The sequence below is a fragment of the Meles meles genome, chromosome 5, assembly GCF_922984935.1.
Source record: "Meles meles chromosome 5, mMelMel3.1 paternal haplotype, whole genome shotgun sequence".
NCBI classification, from domain to species: domain Eukaryota; kingdom Metazoa; phylum Chordata; class Mammalia; order Carnivora; family Mustelidae; genus Meles; species Meles meles.
The window spans coordinates 16,309,113-16,328,023 of NC_060070.1; the positions used below are offsets into that span (position 1 = coordinate 16,309,113).

Here is an 18,911-nt window from a genome sequence, read left to right on the forward strand (position 1 = left end):
TGGAAAACAGCATGGAGGTTCCTCAAAATGTTGAAAATAGAACTACCCTATGACCCAGCAATTGCACTACTGGGTATTTACCCTAAAGATACAAACATAGTGATCCGAAGGGGCACGTGTACCCGAATGTTTATAGCAGCAATGTCTACAATAGCCAGACTATGGAAAGAACCTAGATGTCCATCAACAGATGAATGGATCAAGAAGATGTGGTATATATACACAATGGAATACTATGCAGCCATCAAAAGAAATGAAATCTTGCCATTTGCGACGACGTGGATGGAACTAGAGCGTATCATGCTTAGTGAAATAAGTCAATCGGAGAAAGACAACTATCATATGATCTCCCTGATATGAGGACATGGAGAAGCAACATGGGGGGGTAGGGGGATAGGAGAAGAATACATGAAACAAGATGGGATTGGGAGGGAGACAAACCATAAATGACTCTTAATCTCACAAAACAAACTGGGGGTTGCTGGGGGGAGGTGGGATTGGGAGAGGGGGAGGGGGCTATGGACATTGGGGAGGGGAGGCGAACCATAAGAGACTATGGACTCTGAAAAACAACCTGAGGGTTTTGAAGGGTCAGGGGTGGGAGGTTGGGGGAACAGGTGGTGGGTGATGGGGAGGGCACGTTTTGCATGGAGCACTGGGTGTTGTGCAAAAAGAATGAATACTGTTACGCTGAAAAAAAAATAAATAAAAAAAAAAAAAAAAAAAAAAAAGAACCCTGTGTGGTCAAGGTTTGTTTGTGAAGTAGCAAAAGATGCCTGGGTCTCATGTGTTGAATGTTTAGTTTATATTTTAGAAGTATAATGGCTACACTAGGGATGCTGAAAGGTGAAATAGGAGTGAAATACACCTGGTTTCAAATCTTGGACCTATAACTTACTGTAGGATCATGGACCTGAATTCCAATCAACCTTGGTCCCTTTAAAATCAGGGGCCATCTAGGGGCACCTGGGTGGCTCAGTTGGTTAAGCATCTGGCTTGGGCTCAGGTCATGATCTCAGGGTCCTGGGATCGAGTCCTGCATCGGGCTCTCTGCTCAGTAGGCACTCTGCTTCTCCCTCTCCCTTTGCTGCTCCCCCCAGCTCATGTTCTCTCTCTGTCAAGTAAATAAAATCTTAAAAAATAAAATCAGAAAAATAAAAGGGGGGGGCACCTGGGTGGCTCAGTGGGTTAAAGGCCTCTGCCTTCGGCTTGGGTGGTGATCCTGGGATCGAGCCCCACATCAGGCTCTCTGCTCAGCAGGGAGCCTGCTTTCTCCTCCCTCTCTGCCTGCCTCTCCCTACTTGTGATCTCTGCCTGTCAAAAAATAAATAAAATATTAAAAAAAAATAAATAAAATCAGGGGCCATCTTATTTCACAGGGTTATGGTTTGATTTCAGCGATAGGACACTTAAATCCACCATGGTACCCGGCACCAACAGGCGTCCACTCCTATTAGCTTCCTTCCCATTATGGATAGACAACTGTCAAATGGTGTAAAAAGACAAAACACAAGCAAGCAAAACTTATTGTATTTGTTTTCTTTAGCGAGAACGTGGATGCCGTCATAGTTGTTACGTGCTTCTGTAACCAATGTCTTCCTGAGAAGTTCTGCTTCTTAAAAATTCAGTTTCCATGCCACACTTAGCTGAGCCCTAATGGGGAAACTTCCTAGGAATAAACATTTTTGATGGGTTTAATTTATCTTATTTAACGAGTGTTTCATGTATATCTTATATATAGGGAATAAAGTTCTGCAAGCTATGATTCCCATCCTCAGAGTCCCAAAGTTTTCTAGAGGGAGAGGGACGGGTCTGCTAGTACCCAACGTGTGAGTAAGTTCCCCTGTGCAATGTGCAGTCCTACATGCTTTGGGTCAGTTCCTCACAACCCCATTAGGACAAAGGCGCTATTATCTCAATTTTACGAACAAAGAATTCAATGAACAGGAACTTTCCATAGGCTGCTTGCATGTACAGTGCTACCAAGTGCGGGAACCAGAATGTGAAGCCGTCAGATTTCCAAGTCTGTCTTCTTACTCTATGCAATTCTGCCCGATGTGTACATTTATGCCACAGATTTACAGAATTCGAGAGCCTGTGAGCCTTGGATGTTCAGAGAGGGGCCTTAGAAGTAGTTACTTTAAGGGGCGCCTGGGTGGCTCAGTCATTAAGCATCTGCCTTTAGCTCAGGTCATGATCCCAGGGACTTGGGATCCAGCCCCATATCAGGCTCCCTGTTTGGGGGGAGGCCTCCTTCTCCCTCTCCCACTCCCCCTGCTTGTGTTCCTTCTCTTGCTGTCTTTCTCTCTCTCAAATAAATAAATAAAATCTTAAAAAAAAAGAAATAGTTTAAATCTTTCATTTTATAGAAGAAGGAATTCCAGAGACTGGAAAGAACATCACCCAAGGTCAGCTAGGCCAGTGGCTCTCCAGCCGTGGCTGCCATCAGAACCACCCTGGGAGGCTTGCTAAACACAGACTGCTGGGACCCGCCCCCGGAGTCTGACTCTGTGGGGCTGGGTGGGGCCTGAGAATCTCAAACAGGTCCCCACATGTGGTTGATGTCGCAGGTCTTGGGAATACTGTTTAAGAACCAGTGTCCTATTTTGTTCCCTGTCTGAGCCAGAAGGAAGCTTCTTCTCTCCTCACTTTGCATCTTCCCCATGAACAGTGGCTATCAGCTACTCTGGAACAATGAGAATTCCGAGGGAGACTGGGCAGCTGCTGGACCCAGGCACGGAATGCTCTCCTCCTCCTAGTTTAGCTGAGACATCTGGAAGCTCCTTCACAGCAGACAGGCTCATGACATCATGATTCACTGTAACTCTGGTATTTCACTATGACCTTCTCCACTTACCTCTGCACATACCCAGTCTGAAACAACACAGACCCGCTTACCGCCCACTGTATTATTCTTACTTTGAGCTATTTACCAAAACTTATCCTCTAAAATGTGGCTCTTTGAAGGCCAAACACAGCAGGAGTTTTAGCAAAAGGACAGGGGTCATGAACTATCTGCCAGCATTTATCCTCAAGAAGAGGATGATGAGATCATTTCAAAGTTTTCTTTAGTTTACATTATAATTCAAAAGGAAATTTTTTGCTTGTTCATTTAGCTAAGAGGATCTCTTGCCTTTCATTAGGGTCCCTGGTAGCGTGAAGCATTTTGGAAGTAGGGACACTATTACTGTTCGAACTTGCCGTGGTGAACGTGCTTAGTGTTCGTGCTCTGCAGCTCAGCTGCTTTAAGAGCATCAGGGATGAGCGAGCTTGGCACATAGGGAGTGTGTCCAGAGTGCCAGCCCGCTCCAAAGATCATCACTCCTGCTATTTAAGAGAGCCCAGGCGTCCGCCCATTTGCTTGGGCAAGCAGGTGGGCTGAAAACGGCGTGACCTGAGCAAGTCGACAGACTCCATAACCCATAATCATAATCCATAATCAGAACTCTCTCTTCCCCATGAGCAAAGGGATTTAAAGAGCATGACCCCCAAGACGTACTTATGGGGTGTCTCCATCTGTCCCCCACGAAACCTCACAGGACTTAATACTGGGTCGTCCATCACTGAACGAATGCATCTTTTCAGAACACCTGCTAGGCTCCAGACATTTTAGGTAAGGGTGCTCAAGAACACTCCCATTAACTTTTTTTCTTTTGAAATAAGCATAAATCCATAAGAAGCTGCAAAAAGCCAAAAAACTGGACCAGGAGATCTCCTGTCTCCTCACCTAGTTTCCCCCAATGGTAACCTTGGTGTGACTACAGTATAGACACAAAACCAGGACACTGATATCAGTCCAGACCATGAAGTACATTTGAATCTCATCAGTTTTCAAGGAGGGGGGCATTTTGGTTGTGAAAGACACAAAAACAAAGAGAAGAAACAGAAAGGAGATGTAAAGAACATGAACACAGCGGGCAGTGTCAAATCATCCCATGTTACTTTGGAAATTTGCCTTTTCACTTGTTGTGAGAAGAAGGTAAATAGTAAGTGCATGAGCTAGATAAATAAGACTGTCCCTAAAAAAAAAAGACCTTAAAATTTTTATTCCCCAGAGATTAAGCATAACAATTATAATCAAATTAACTTGTTTTTCAAATCCTCTGTAGATGGGAACACTTATTAGTGACGTGAGATTTGATACACAGTAGTTCCCCCTTACCCGTGCTTCCAGTTTCCCCATGGTCCATGGCGGCTCAAAGCAGGTGACTCTCCTGCATCAGAAGGTCAAGTCTAGCACTAGGTCATGATGCCTATGTTGTTCCCCTCACTTCATCTCATCAAGTAGGCATTTCATCATCTCACGTCATCACAAGAAGAAAGGTGAGTACAGTACAATAAGATTTTGTGAGAGAGAGATATCACCTTCCAAGAACTTTTATTAGAGTCTATTGTTGTGATTACTTGATTTTATTTTTAGTTACCGATGTTTAATCTGTTACTGGGCCTAATTTTTAAATTAAACTTTATCATAGTTTCATACGTCTAAGATAGTAGGTGCGGGGCTCAGGAATACCTATGGTTTCAGGCACCCACTTGTGGTCTTGGAATGTATCCCCATGGATAAGGGGGGTTACTCATCACCGATCTTACTCAACACAGATCTCAACACACAACTCACACACAATCTTCACAATCTTTATAATTCATAAATGATGACATGAGGAGTTTAGAACTTGCTATACATCGCCAGGCCTGGAATGGCATGTAGAAGGCACTTGGATTTTGTTACTTTCCCTAAGTAATCTTCAGAAGCCCCTATTCATGTACCCATTATAATTAGTCTTATCAAGTCATTAAAGGTTTCAAAAATATTCTTCCCTGAGCATTCTTGCTTTCATATATGTATGAAACATATGTGTGTGTGTGTGTGTATACATATATATATATTTGGAAATATTAAAATGCTATATTTTATTATTATTAAATATTAAGGTTTTCCTCTGTATCTCATTTTCATAATATACAGTCAGATTAGGACGTCAAACCATTAATACTCCATCATCTTCCTTAACTAACAACTTCTTTCAAAACTGATGTAATGCGAGGTCATCGACAAGGGACCTCCCAGTGTGATGCGTTTGCCAATATTTGGTCTTTAGCCGAAATACTTTTTAAAAAAACAGCAGCAGCCCACCAAAAGAACACGATGTCTCCAGAAGCTCCTAAGAAGCAGAATGTCCAGGTCTATCAAAAAAGACCAGCAGTACTTTCCTAAGCAGGTAATGACGCGGTAACCTTTTTGATTATTCACCCTAAGAAAGCTGCTCTGGTATTAGGAAACAAAACACAGCATTTTCCTTCTGTGTGGTGGGGAGTTGTCTGTGTGGATCTCCCACCAGCCAGGCCAGCCAGAATAAACAGATGTTTCATTACGTGGAGAAGCCAAATTCCCCTCCACTGTACACAAAGAGCTGATGACCCCCACTGGGGTCATCTGAATTCTAAATGACCAAGCAGAACTTTTACAGACCCCCACCCCTCCCCTCACCCCTTCTAGGGCCAGTCCTAGGCAAGGCTCTGAAATAGGAGAAGCTTGCTCTGGACCACACTGGTGGAGTCTCCCCTCCCCCAGGTATCATCTCAGTTGAGTTGTCCTGAGGTTTCCCCTCCCCCCACCCCTGCCCACCTGGAACTCTCTCCTTCCAGGTTTGCTTCCCTAGGCTTGACCACCTCATAAAGATTCCAAGGACATGTGGAGTGCCCTCAAATAACCTGCCCAAGACACAGAGCTAGAGAGCTGCAGGCCTGACTCCAAGTTCTGCGCTCTGTCCATTGCCTACAGTGTGTTGACTGGCTCTGTAGGACTAAGTAGTTGGAAACTGACTCTTTAATTCATTTTTCTTAAGCTCAAGAATTTACAAATTGTTTGTGGTGTTCCTTATTTCTTCAGAATCAAATCGTCAGGTATTTTCTATTTCAGGTCCCGGAAAAATTTTAAAATGCTTAAAAGTATTTAAAATTTTTAAAAAATACTTTAGATAGTAACATTAAAAAAAAATTTTTATTTAGAGACAGAGTGTGGAGTGGAGGGCAGAGGGAGAGGGAGAGAGAGAATCTTAAGCAGGCTCCGCACTTAGTGCAGAGCCCAACCTGGGGCTCGATCCCATGAACCTGCAATCATGACTTGAGCTGAAATCAAGAGTCAGGCACCTAACTGACTGAGCCATCAGGCGCCCCTATGGTTTACAACCAGTCTTCAGCAAAATGTAGCACTCTGTGCGTGTGTGTGTATACATGCATGTGTGCATATATACACACAAACGTATACATATAAAAAATTAAAAACCACCAAAATAATCAAAACCAAGGAACTTTTCATTGACCATAGCATATTTCTTTGTAGTTGTTAAAGTAGAATAAAAAATAACTTTATTCTTTGTAATACAACAAAGTCCTCTATTTAATAGATAACAAAAGAGAAAACCACCTCTGTAAAAGCTTTCAAATTGATTTCTAAAATCATCATCACACTGTCAGTGGACTCAGCTTCATGCCTGCAAAGAAGACCCTGAAACCATTTACCTGGAGACCTTTCTCTGCTGCACAGGTTTTAGATCCCTGGACTTAAAAAGTGCTTATAAAACTATGCTCAAGAATCAGTGATTCAGATTCTGAACCCTGGGTGGCTTCAGATTCCTTTTGTGCAGTTTGCACAGAGGTGCTGTTGTTCAGAAACACAGCCACAAAGCGAGCTCAATGGGACTGAAGGAAAACAGACCACGGGCTCGCACATGAATGCGTCCCCAAAGACAGGGCAGTGTATGCGCATTTGTGAGTGTGCGTGTGTAACTAGTTATTCAGAGTGCTTTAGTGCAAGATGAACGTGTCCAAGTGTCATCCTCTGATTTCAGATTAGAATCTGTAGATTTTCTTCCCAAGCTGGCTCGTGGCTTTGGGGAGAAGCGGGGGTCTCAGTTATGGGACATTCTGCTGCTCCCACCCACCACACTACTGTGGGTCTCTTGGTTTTAGGATGGATTCCATGGCCAGAATTCCTAGACTTTCAACTTAAACCATCAAAGGAATCACTTAAAGGATGTATAGACTTAAAAAAAATCTTTATAGAGGGAAGGTGTTCTACCACATTCTCTGTGATCTGAATTCTCCCTCATCACAGCCTGGAGAAATAGCCAGGGCTTTGGACACCATTTTAGACTGATAACCACTTTTCCATACTCTCTGCATAACTTACATAAAGAGGACTCCAAGTTCACCTGATTGGTTGTGAAAGTGGCCAGGAAAACCATACATTCACATTTTTAAGGTGAAAATTTTAAATTTGAATTATTACTTCAACGGTTTTTCTCCCTTCTTTCTTCCTAAATACTGTGACTACAATAAGTACACTTGGTCACCATACAGACATTTTCAGACAAAATCTCCCTCCCTTCATGGAGGGCACATTTTGCTTCAAGAAACCTTCAACAGCCAGATATAATTCATCAGTAAAACCTGAGGGTCAGATCTATGCAAAACAACAGCAATGAACATTTGAGCTCTTGTGTTTCTTAGGCACAGTTCTGAGTACTGGAAATGCACCGTTTCATTCAGCTCGTTTAAGAGTTCGATGATCCCCATTTCAAAGATGGGCAATTTGAGGCTCACGCAAGCTATGTAACACATCCCAAGTCACACAACTGCTAAGCACAAAGCCAGTTCCCTCCAGATCTGCTTACTCTAGTGTTAGGATCTCAACCACTGCCCTGTGCTTGAAATTTTCAAGGGATGGGGAATTGGCAGTTTTCTCTGTAAAGAAGAAATACTTTTGGCAGTCTAGGATCCTAGTCTGTAGAATAGAGAGATATTTCTAGTAAATTCCCAAAACGTTCTACATCCTTACCCCAAACAAAGACCAACTAAAGGCAACACAGCATCAAAAAACCAAAGGACAAAAAAAAAAAAAAAAAAAAAAAAAAAAAAAGACAATGAGCTGGATTTACAGCTTTCAAGAAGTTTCTCCAAATGGTCAAATATGGGGCGCCTGGGTGGCTCAGTGGGTTAAAGCCTCTGCCTTCGGCTCAGGTCATGATCTCAAGGTCCTGGGATCGAGCCCCACATTGGGCTCTCTGCTCTGCAGGGAGCCTGCTTCCTCCTCTCTCTCTGCCTGCCTCTCTGCCTAGTTGTGATTTCTCTCTGTCAAATAAATAAAATATTAAAAAAAAATAAAAAAAAATACAATCTTAAAAAAAATACAATCTTGAAAAGTTACATATGCAAAAACATCAAGCTAAATTCAAGTTCTAGAAGCATAAAGCATTGAGCAACTTCTTTGTAATGAAAATGGAAACCAGGGTCAATTTTCAAGTAGGACAAATATTGTTCTTTGGAACGGAAACTTGTTGCTGCATCTCGCCATGGAGCAAAAGGCTTATAAACTCCTGAAAAAATAAGGTTCACATGGAAACAAAAACACAACAGGAACTCCAATATGGAGACCGACAGATGCTGCCTGTCTTCTCGATTCCTTTAAAAGCTATCGTTGGCTATTAAAATGTCAATGTAGAAATCATAAAATACCAATAACTCTAGTATTCCAAAGGAAATGTTTATGCTGAAGATTTTAAACATTGGTTTTATAAAAATTTACTAGCAAGGAAGATTGATGGAAATTGATGATGTCTAAGGACAGGCAGTTCCGGTTACTAGGAAGTCACAAGACTGTATCTAGAAGTCATGAGGCCCATACAGTAATGGCTAATAAGGACAGCTAACACCTTCGATTTCTCACGATGTGCCAGGTGCCATTTTGAAGATTTTTATTCTTTTTTTTTTTTTGTTTTAAAGATTTTATTTATCTCTTTGACAGCCAGAGATCACAAGCAGGCAGAGAGGCAGTCAGAGAGAGAGAGAGGGAAAGCAGGCTCCCCGCTGAGCAGAGAGCCCGATGTGGGGCTCGATCCCAGGACCCTGAGATCATGACCTGAGCCAAAGGCAGAGGCTTAACCCATTGAGCCACCCAGGCGCCCCCATTTTGAAGATTTTTTTAAAAAATGGAAATTAACTCACATCACTCTCACATCTCTAAAAGCTAAGTATTACTTTCAGCCCTATTTTGCACTTGAGAAAAGGGAGGTACTGAGAGATTAAGTAACACACCGAGTCATACAACTGGGAAGTAGTAAAACTGGAACCATTGGAACCAGCTGGTCGGGGACTGACATTTTACTCCCTTGTCTCTGAAAACTCGCCGTGCAAAGCCCTGCCCACGAGGACAGGAACTGTCTCCACAGAACTCAAGTAATTGTGGAGAGAAAACAGGAATTTCCGCCATGTTCCTCCAGTAGAACCTCTTAGGGCTGGACTTGTGGTGCCTCTCCCTGATGGTTCACAGCTCTGTGGGAGCACCAGAACTCCTGGGTGAACTCTCAGAAGCAGGGAGAAAGACGAAGAGGAGCTAAGTCATAATTACATACAAAGGGGGCCAGTTTGGTGGGGAATGACTTCTAACCCTCCATTTTCTTGACATGTTCTTTGCGTCTTCTTCCATCTTATCCCTACCTCTCAAACCAGTCACGAGCTCTCTGAACTCCGTATCCCCCCACCCCCACCCCAGTTTGCACCAAGCAGTTGCTTCATAGAGGCTGTTGCATGATTTACATGTGTTGTGGACATCTTCCCACGGAGGCTGAACCCTGAGCTGAGTCCTCAGGGAAGTGATGTGTGAAGAGACACGGAAAGAAGGGGTGAGAAGGCAGCCACAGTGGTTGTGAAGAGACAGAACTCCTGGGGAGTGGTTGGCGTGAACCAAGGAACTGGGCTGGACTGTGACCAAACAGGGCATTTACTGATGCGGGACCTCAGAGCCTATCCCAGGGAATTTGGAGATCGCTCCATAGGCAATTAGGATCATTGGCCAATGACACCCAGGAGGAAGCAATCTGCCAAGGGCTTTGTTTGCTGACACTAGAGCTTCCAAGTCCCAGAGTTAGAATGATCAGAGAGAGAGAGAGAAGCCAAAAGTCAAGAAGCAATTTCCAGGAAGGGAGAAGACAGTGATTAAGTCACCCATTTTATTTATTTGATTTTAACATGCTGAATGGTAGGCTGCCAGTATCCAAAGCAAGCCATCCTCACACTATTTTGACAAAGCAGGTAGAAATGGAAAGACTTGCGGAGAGGCGGTGGACCAAGTGAACTCACTTCTGTCCCTTGGGCCAGTGAGCTCTGGGGAAGCTTCTGTGAGTTTCCACAGCTCTGTTTTCAGGAGGGCTCATCTCACGTCCTGAGCCCAGAGTGAGGAAGAATAATCAGGTGGGGAAGGCCATGGTCACTAGAACACAGTGGATGGTAGTGGGGGTTGGAGGCAAAGCTTAGGATTGAATCCAGCTGGGAAAATCATTACTACTCATGGGAACTTGGGTAAATTCACCTAAACCTGCTTTAGGTCTCAGTTGCTTCGTGTGTAAAATGGGGATGATTTAGTACCTACTGCAGATTGCTGAGGCGATTAAATGAGATAAAGGGGCATAAAGCATTAAATCAAGAGTCCCAGTACATAGATTTTCTAACTCGCATTTTCTCAGCTTCTGTATTTGTCTATTTGATATCCATTCATTATGGGGCCAAACTAAAAGCCAAAGTTGTTTACATCTTCCCTGTGGTCCAGAGCCCATAGCTGGAACCACCTCTACCTAACTCATATGCACCAAACCCATACTTCCCTGCCCTACTCATCCCAGGGTCAGGGACCAGACAACTGGTCACAGCCCGTATGCCCCAGGGCCTGCTGGTATTATTCAGCCCAGCCAAGCCTAATCTGCCTTGCATGGGCAACCCCATGGAAACCCCAATAAAGGCTCAGCCTAGGCTTTCCTCTTGCTCTTTTCTGCCTCCTGACTGACTCTGGTGCTTCGGCCTGTGGTCCTGGGTGGAAGTCCATGCAGCTCCTCTTGGGAAATATAAGTAACAAAAAATCTCCTTTGAGTGCCATGATTCTGTCTCCAGTCACTCAGTCTCTTCTATAAATTAAAACCCCACACGTACAATCATTGAGACAACAGAGCCCAGTAAACAACAGCCACAATAACTTTCCCACAGGTCATAAAATAAATCAGTTCTGTTCATGTTTCTTCTCTCCATCCCTTCTCTCCTGTTATTTTCGCGGTTTTGACCTGAATCATTGCAACAACCTCCTGAGTACGTCTTGCTAAATCCAATCTCTTGCTTCCTCAAACTGTTTCTTCAGATGGCTCACTTCTAAAACTCAGGATGTAGGCCCTCCTCTGCCAGGAAAGCTTGATACTGTTCCCTCTGGTCTAAAGATCCAGCCCAGCTCCTTATCTTGGCAGTTAGACCTTCCAGGGTCTGGCCCAGAACAGCAGCCATATTGGACAACTTGACCTTGTCCACTAAGGTCACAGCTTTTCACACCTGTCTGTCTTTGCTCAGGCGTACCCATTAGTTTCACACATAGCAATTGCTCCGGAATATTTATTGAATCATAAGCCCTGTGATTATTCTAATTAAAATAAAGGACTCTTATCAAGTGGTTAATTACATAGTTAATAATGGAGAAATATGGGAAAAGGCTTATACAAGTTCATTTACATGAAGAATAATTAGTACAGGTCAGAGTATAAGAGTCTGTTAAATTCTATCAGAAAGCAGTGATGATATAAAAATCATTTTAAAGTATTATTGCCATATTTAGTCATAACTATTAATTATATGATGGGGTTAATACTAATTTAGGCTTGCAAAGACAAAATATTTTTTGTCTGTAAACAAACTGTACACCTGTGAGGTGTAATTTCCCTGTGTGCATTTTACTCATGCCCGAAGTTGCTAGGCCAAATATGGGGTAAGGTTAACAATTCCACTTGGAATTTATAGAAGTCTAAGCAGGCTTCTTCAAACTCTTTCTGGTCCTAAAGAAAGAAATGGGCCATGACCTGGCTGGAAGGAACCCAGATGCAGCCCGGTCTCTGTTCCTTCAAGCCTACGCTAGACCTGAATGAGGAAATCAGGTTTGGGTAAAACTCACTCATATCCTCTCTAATGGCTACCTGAAACTCCTCCCAGGTCCTCAAGAAATATTTGGTGGGTTATCTGACTTTATCATCTGACTTTCCATCCAGCATAATTGTTGAAAAAGAAAGTTGGCTGAGTTTACAGCTACCTCTTCTTACTAGGTGGGTGGCTGGGCTTGGGAAGGAACGAAAATGATTTCATTGATACAAGGAGAAGCTGTTCCCAGCCAACATAAGGAAATGGTGGTTAAGAAAGAATCTTAAAAATTACTCAAACATGATTATAGGCTGTCACTGAGCAATGAGGAAGGAAGAGCTTTCTTTTCGACTACAGGGTGCATAGATAGCTCCACAGACAGAAATTATTATTTTATATTTAGGCCAATGGTAGTCTATATGCCTTTGAAATGTAAAAAGCAATAATAACTTAAGTACCTGGTATGACTTTCAAAAACATCAAGATAGATCCCACTGGCCATACAGGAAAACCAGGCCCCTTGCTTTGTAAGATCTTGCGTTTCATGGTTCTGAAGTCACTGGTTAGCATGTAGTCATTGAGTGCCTGCTTGACGCAGGACATCGGGCATGGGGTACTCAGAGGGTAGCAAGCCATGGAGCTCTCCCTGGGCTCACCATCTGGATAAGGAGGCAGGGCCACATGGACAGTGAATGAACGATATATGCTACCTCACAGCCAAGTCTTTTCAGTGTTCCCAGAAGCTTCAACAAAGTGCGGAAATTCTGAAAGAACCCATGCGCTAAAATGAACATGACTTCACTCAACAAAGCAAATAACTTAGTTGCAATTTAAAATTTGCAAGTGCTCGTCCTTGATTCGGTTTTGAGAAAGTGTGTGGGGGAAATTGCTTGTAGCAGAGATGCCATTTGACAATTTTCAAGCCCGGATCAAGGGCATCATGTTGCGTGCCTCGACCTTCCGCCCCTGTCTTTGCAGATTTCTGAAGCAGTCAAAGCACAATTACAGCAGGTTTTAGGATGCCGAGTTGGGGGCTACCCTTATATAAAATACGCATCCTTCCTGCATTTGGGCAGAACTGGCAGCGATATAGTTACAATTTTATTTAAAGTCCGAAGCTTTGAAGTGACCCAAATCTGCCTTCGCTTTAGTTTCCTCACCCCTGTGAGGTGTAAGGGGGTTCCCTGAGCTGCCTCAGCTTCTGCTTCAATTACCTGTCCATTTCCGAGCTCCGCATTGAGAAAGAACATCCAGGTAGGCAAGTCCAAGAGCAGTTATGAGTTGAAAAGACTTGTCTCAGGTCACACTGCCTATCAGCTGGGACACTCCAATCACTTTCATTAAAAAAAAAAGTCACTAAATATTCATGAAAGGCACAAATTAGGGGTTGTCACGTTCCCTGAGTTAACTTTTACCACGTACCAATGAAATATTTATATCACATAACAGATCTACTCTTCATACTTAGTGATTCTATGGAGTGTAAAACAATTGTAACTATTAAATTTTACATCAAAAGAAAATATCATTGCTCTAGAGAACTAAGAACTAAAGCATCAAAACCAAATTCTTTCTTATTTAAAGTCCCTTTCCCGGTACCTAAAAGTAAAACCTTAAAAACCATTCATCAATCCCTCTCGAGAGAAATTTGTTGAATAATTACTCGGCACCAGGACCTGGATGGGGCATTAGGATAAAAAGATTTTTGAAAAGGTTAATCTATGGCCCTTGCCTTTAAAGAAAAAGATTTCTTCTTGAGTAGGTTAGAAGTTAAGGCATATTTAAGGGAGGGAGAATAAAATATGAGGGAATTAAAACACAGTATCACATCAGCCATGAAAAGGACCGAAGTTCTGATTGATATGCGCTATGGATGACACTTAAAAGCATTATTCTGCTAAGTGAAATAAACCAGACATGAAAGGACAAATACTGTATGATTGTACTTATATGAAATACCTAGGAGAGGCAAATTTATAGACAGAAAGTAGAAGAGAGGTTACCAAGGGTAGAGGGACAGGGGAGAGTTGCTCCTGCTTAATGGTTATGGGACTTCTGTTTGGGATGATGAAAAAGTTTGGAGAGTAGACGATGTGATGGTGGCATAAAACTGTGACTGTAATTCACAGCTGCTACTGAATTGTGCCCTTAAAAATGGACAAAATGGCAAATTTTATGTTATATATATTTTATTACCACTTAAAAAATGAATCATGTCACATACCAGAAACTATTGAATTGTACCCTTTAACTGAGTGAATTTACATTGTAAAATTATAAAATCTCAAGAAACCTGTTAAAGAAACCACACCATCCCTTTATTACTTTGTCATCTCGTAAAGCTCTGAGTATTGTTAAAGAAATTTACCAGGAGCAGACCAGGTGATCAATGTTTGAAATACTATGACTCATCCTTCTTGCTGAATGCCTAGGTTCTACAAATAATCACTAATCCTTTTGGCAGTTTAGAACACAGAAGAGCCTTCTATTTTTTGCATACCTGGGTTAAATAACTGATTTTTCTATCTGGCAACGAATACTTATCGGGCTCTTTTCAAAATAATCTCTTGGCCTGATTCTTGAATACAGTCAGCCTGAAAAGTAGGGCTGGAAACCACCCTCAGAACAAAACAAATTACAACATTGAGTTTTTGTACCGCTCATTCGTAGGTTAGCTACAGATCAGAGCATGCCAATATCCAGAAAAATGCCTTTCTGGCATTTTCTTTATTGACTTTCAACACATATTTGTTGAAATGAAAGAACAGTTGCATTTACTGCTCAGACAGCTCTCAGGACCATGGGTCAGATAAAAGCATTTTGAGGGGCTGCAGGCCAGATCAGAAAGCCCCTGGGAGTTTATGACTTCTGGGCTCAATGCTCGCTTCCTCTCCTGGCTCAGAGCTTCTCTCCTAGGTCAATCATCAGCAAGACCAAAGAGTTCCTTTCTAAATAACTATTGTTAAAAAATTCAAGGTCTAGACAGAACACAACGAGGTCAGGTGTTTCAATAGTATTTCATTCCAGTGAAAATTTGTTTCAGAAAAGGCCACAGTAACATTCTGAACTCAGTTCACAGGAGAGCTAGGATTTGGTTAATAGTTCTATTATCGCCTCAAAACAATTGTAACAGAAAAGAAAAATAATTAATGGGGAAACCCAGAAGCTAACTTTGTTTTGCCATGTTCCATCCTGGAGTTAATAAAGTGATGTGCTTTAGACTAGAATTTGCCAAAAGCCAGTACACCTTTTGTCCTACTGGTAAAATACAAGTATCACAGAACAAGGATGACATCTGAAAAGAAAAGCTGTGGGAGGAAAACAACATGGAAATAATGCCCTTTTCCTGGGTGACCACTGAGGGTACCAATGCCTTTGACTAGGAAAGTAGAAAATGAACTATCCACAAACGAGCTGGCCATGATTTATAATAACCTGAGAAGAAAAACAGCCTCTGGATTGTCAGCTCTATCTGAAGTGGGGGTAAGCTTGAGCAACTCATCACCACCTTCCTGAACCCTTAAAAAAAAATTACAGGGTCATAGCCGAGCGTCAGACATACCCTGGGTCTGAGGTCCATCTTGGCTCTGTGGAATAAGGAGTTTGGATTCTGGCCTTCGAGGGGCGCTTCGATTTCTCCACCCGCGGATCAGGGTCCCCACCATGGTTGTGGACAGCATGCTCCCCCGGCAGCCGTGGCCCTGCTGGGCGACGGGGAGGGGTGGACAGTCCTGTCAGCCTTGCCGCCGTCAGGAGAACCATGTCCAGCCGGGGCAGGACGAGGTACTACGCCCAAGGTAGACAGGTCCGGGCAGTTCGGCTGCCTGTGTCCTCCACCCACATTCTCCCTGGCTGGCGTTGTCTGCCCTCCCTCAGGACGCCCTTGGAGAGTTTGGGAGATGGGATGAGAAAAGCACACAGTGCCCAAATGAAGATGAGGGAGACAAATAGAGCCAATTGATAGGAGGGGATGGTCCTGTCTTCTTTCCGGGAGGGAACATGCTTTTAAATCTTCCCTTTTCACTGAAACACACCTCATTTTTTTACAATTTAAAGATGATGATGTGTGTGTGGGAGGGGAGGTGGGAGGCATGTACCAATGCATCTGTTTCTCTTTCCCCGACCTGTTTCTCTTCTGAACTGCAACAGCTTTAGGGCAATTGCTTTTCCGAAGAGAACCATTCTTCTAGAATCAACATTCTTCTAGATCAACAGAATTCATTCACTATCTATGAAGAACACTTCTAGTGTCTAGTGTTCAAGTCACAGAACTCTATCAACTTTTGTGGTTGAGGAAAGTGGATTAAGGCAATTTAGTAAGAACTCACAATCATGTAAACTCTCAAAGGCTTTTTAAAAATGAATTGATCCCAATGGCCTAGTTCTATTCTCTCTCCCGGTGAGCTGGCCAGAGCTGCCTCCTACCCAGGAGGAGGTGGGACCTGAGCTCCACGCATTTAGTCCGCTGCTCACTCATGCCCCCTACTGGTCAAGATGTCAGGTGCACATTGGTTGGAGGCCAATGATTGCATTAAAGTTGTAGGAGGGGCAAGTGGTAGAAAGTTCTAGAATCCCTTGAATGTCTCTGGATGCTCTGTTCATTCACCCTTAGTGGTACTAAAATTGAATTAATTGCAGCTAATCTCAGATGCTTTGATATTATTCATTGTCTTATGACTTCTGTGGCTTATGCCAATGATCCATATCCAACAGGACCTCACTTTTTTCCTCCCTTCCCACTTGCACCTTATTTAACAAGCTGTAGACTATTTTTTTTTTTTTGCAAGAGGCAAATTCCCCCAATTTCTCCATATTTTTCACAATAAAAAAAGTTGCCTACAGTTTACTAAAAAGCAGCAGGGTTTTGAGGACACACCCTTTACATAGTCATTTAGTCGAAATTTCCCTCATTTGCTCATTATTTTGACATTTCCCAAATTTAGACAAATTTTAGTGTCACGGCAGAGGGAGGGAAAGTAGAAATGGGGAAGGGGGCTTGAAATGGTATGAGAATAGGAGGCTGTGGGCACTCGTCCCTCCTTATCCCAACCTCAAGGTGGGGTTCAGCCATGAGGCCGGGGCACAGTGTGGGATCATGGGGCGCAGGCAGCATTTGATGAGAGGTATGGGTCCTGTTTCTCCTTGTGGTACAGCCCAGAGGGGGGACTCCTTTTGCCTTGGAGCAGGCCTTCTGCCATAGGGGGCTGAGCTGGGCTCTGCCAGGGTCAGCAGAGAGCTGCTTTGGGTGTGACATGATCTGCCCTTTAGGGAAAAGGCCAAAGAGGCCTTCAACGGTCTCACAGTTCCCATGACCCCCGTGTCACCAGGACGGGCTAAAAATGCCTTTGCTGGGGATACTGCCTGTGGGCATGGAGTGGCGTCCAGGATAGAGAGAAGCAGAACCAGGTGCTCAAGCCTGGGGTCTGATTCTGGCTTGGAGGTGGGGGATGAAGCAGGAAACTTCGGGATGGTCCAGGGTCACTCATCAGGGGACAGGACCAGAGGTGGGAACACAGCACGTGCAGCTGGTTACCCTGAATCATTTTGTTTCAGAACTCTGTGTCGGGCTGCAGGAGAGCGAGTGGGCTGGAGATGAGGCCTAGTGGGACTTCCAGGAGAGGCTCTCCCAAGACAAGCAGAAGCCCCCTTCGCCCCATCCTTGGGCTGGGGTGGCGGAGAGAACACAGTGATGTGGAAAAAGCAAAAGATTTACTGTGAAGACGACAGAGAACTAACATTTTCCTAACGGAGCTCTCCTTGATCGCTACTGCTGCCCCGTGTCTGAGACCCCCATAAACCACAGACATCAGTCTCCATTGGACAGATCAGAAGTCCAAGCAAGATGAGAGCCATGGGAAAGGTGGCCAGAGCCTGAAGCCAGTGAGAAGCCCAAATTCTGAGAACTTTCTTTGTACAGGTGCTATTATCAGCCACCAGGGCGACAGCAAGGCAAAAAAGGAGGTAGACGGAACCAACTGTTCATTCCAGTAAAATTCCCTGAGCCCCACACGGGAACTTTCCCCGTCAGTCTGCCTCCTTGGGCTCTCATGGTTCCCAGGGCCCACGAGCCGAGCACCTGCCACACTTCACTTACTCTGTCCATGCAGCCAGCTCCCTGCAAACCTCACTGTGTGTCAGGAGCTCTGCATAAAATGCAGATTCCCAGGGCTTGCCCCACTTGGTCTAAGACAGTGTGGGAGCTGTGTTTCCTCCAGCACCCCACATCCCCCCCACTTTTTTCCCTTACCACCCTGGAACCAGCTGAGGAGGCCATGAAATCAACCGACCAGACTGTGGGCTTCTGGAAGCCAGGGGTCACGATCTTTCTTACCAGCACAGTTTTGCAGCTGGTACACAGTTTGTTGGATGAAAGGCATCAGCCCTGTGGTCGGGGGCCCAGCGGTGTTCTCCATGGCCAGGTGGCCCCATGCCCCCGTCCTCCAGCCCACCTCTCACTTGTCACCATGGCCAATGCTTCCCTGGCTGCAGGGGCTACCTTAGGATGAGCCCTCATTTTCCCCAGCCCCCAGGCCCCTCCAAATTCCCCCATTTCACGTGCCCGTCATATTTTACTCCAAGCAGTGACAAGCTGTCAGGGCTGCAGCTTCCGGTCCCTTCTGCCCCACGCAGAACGGCTCCGTGTTTGCTTCAGCTACTACGGAAAAGACGTCTGTAGGCAAAAGCTCAAAACTCAGGTTTCCCAGTAGCAGCCAACACTTGGCTGTCCTTAGTTTGTCTGCTGGAGCAGGTGGACGCTCAGTGGCCAAGGTTTTCCCCAACAGGAAGTTGAGCAATGGCCATGACTGCTGTGGGAAACGTGGTCAGGAAGAGGAAGAAGAGTAATGTCCTGCCTGTGTAGGTCAACCTCACCCTTCCTAATTCATACACTTATACTTCCTCAAACAGGCCTGCCGGAGCCCATGGAGTTCTTCCACCAGGATGCAAAGGGAAACAGCTTAATT

At 44.1% G+C, this 18,911-nt stretch overlaps 1 protein-coding gene across 4 annotated transcripts in view; it reads right to left on the reverse strand.

The window, feature by feature from the left end:
* The window catches only part of PLEKHG1 (pleckstrin homology and RhoGEF domain containing G1), a 220,602-nt gene that overhangs the window by 113,776 nt on the left and 87,915 nt on the right, over positions 1 to 18,911 (reverse strand). The window contains exon 1 of one of the 4 annotated variants that reach the window (XM_046004913.1): positions 15,512 to 15,616. The exons of the other annotated variants lie outside the window; for them this stretch is intronic. Within the exon in view, the coding sequence (XP_045860869.1) occupies positions 15,512 to 15,614 (103 nt within the window). The 5' untranslated portion in view covers positions 15,615 to 15,616. Of the gene's footprint in view, positions 1 to 15,511; positions 15,617 to 18,911 lie in introns of those variants that run through there. 4 annotated transcript variants of the gene reach the window in all.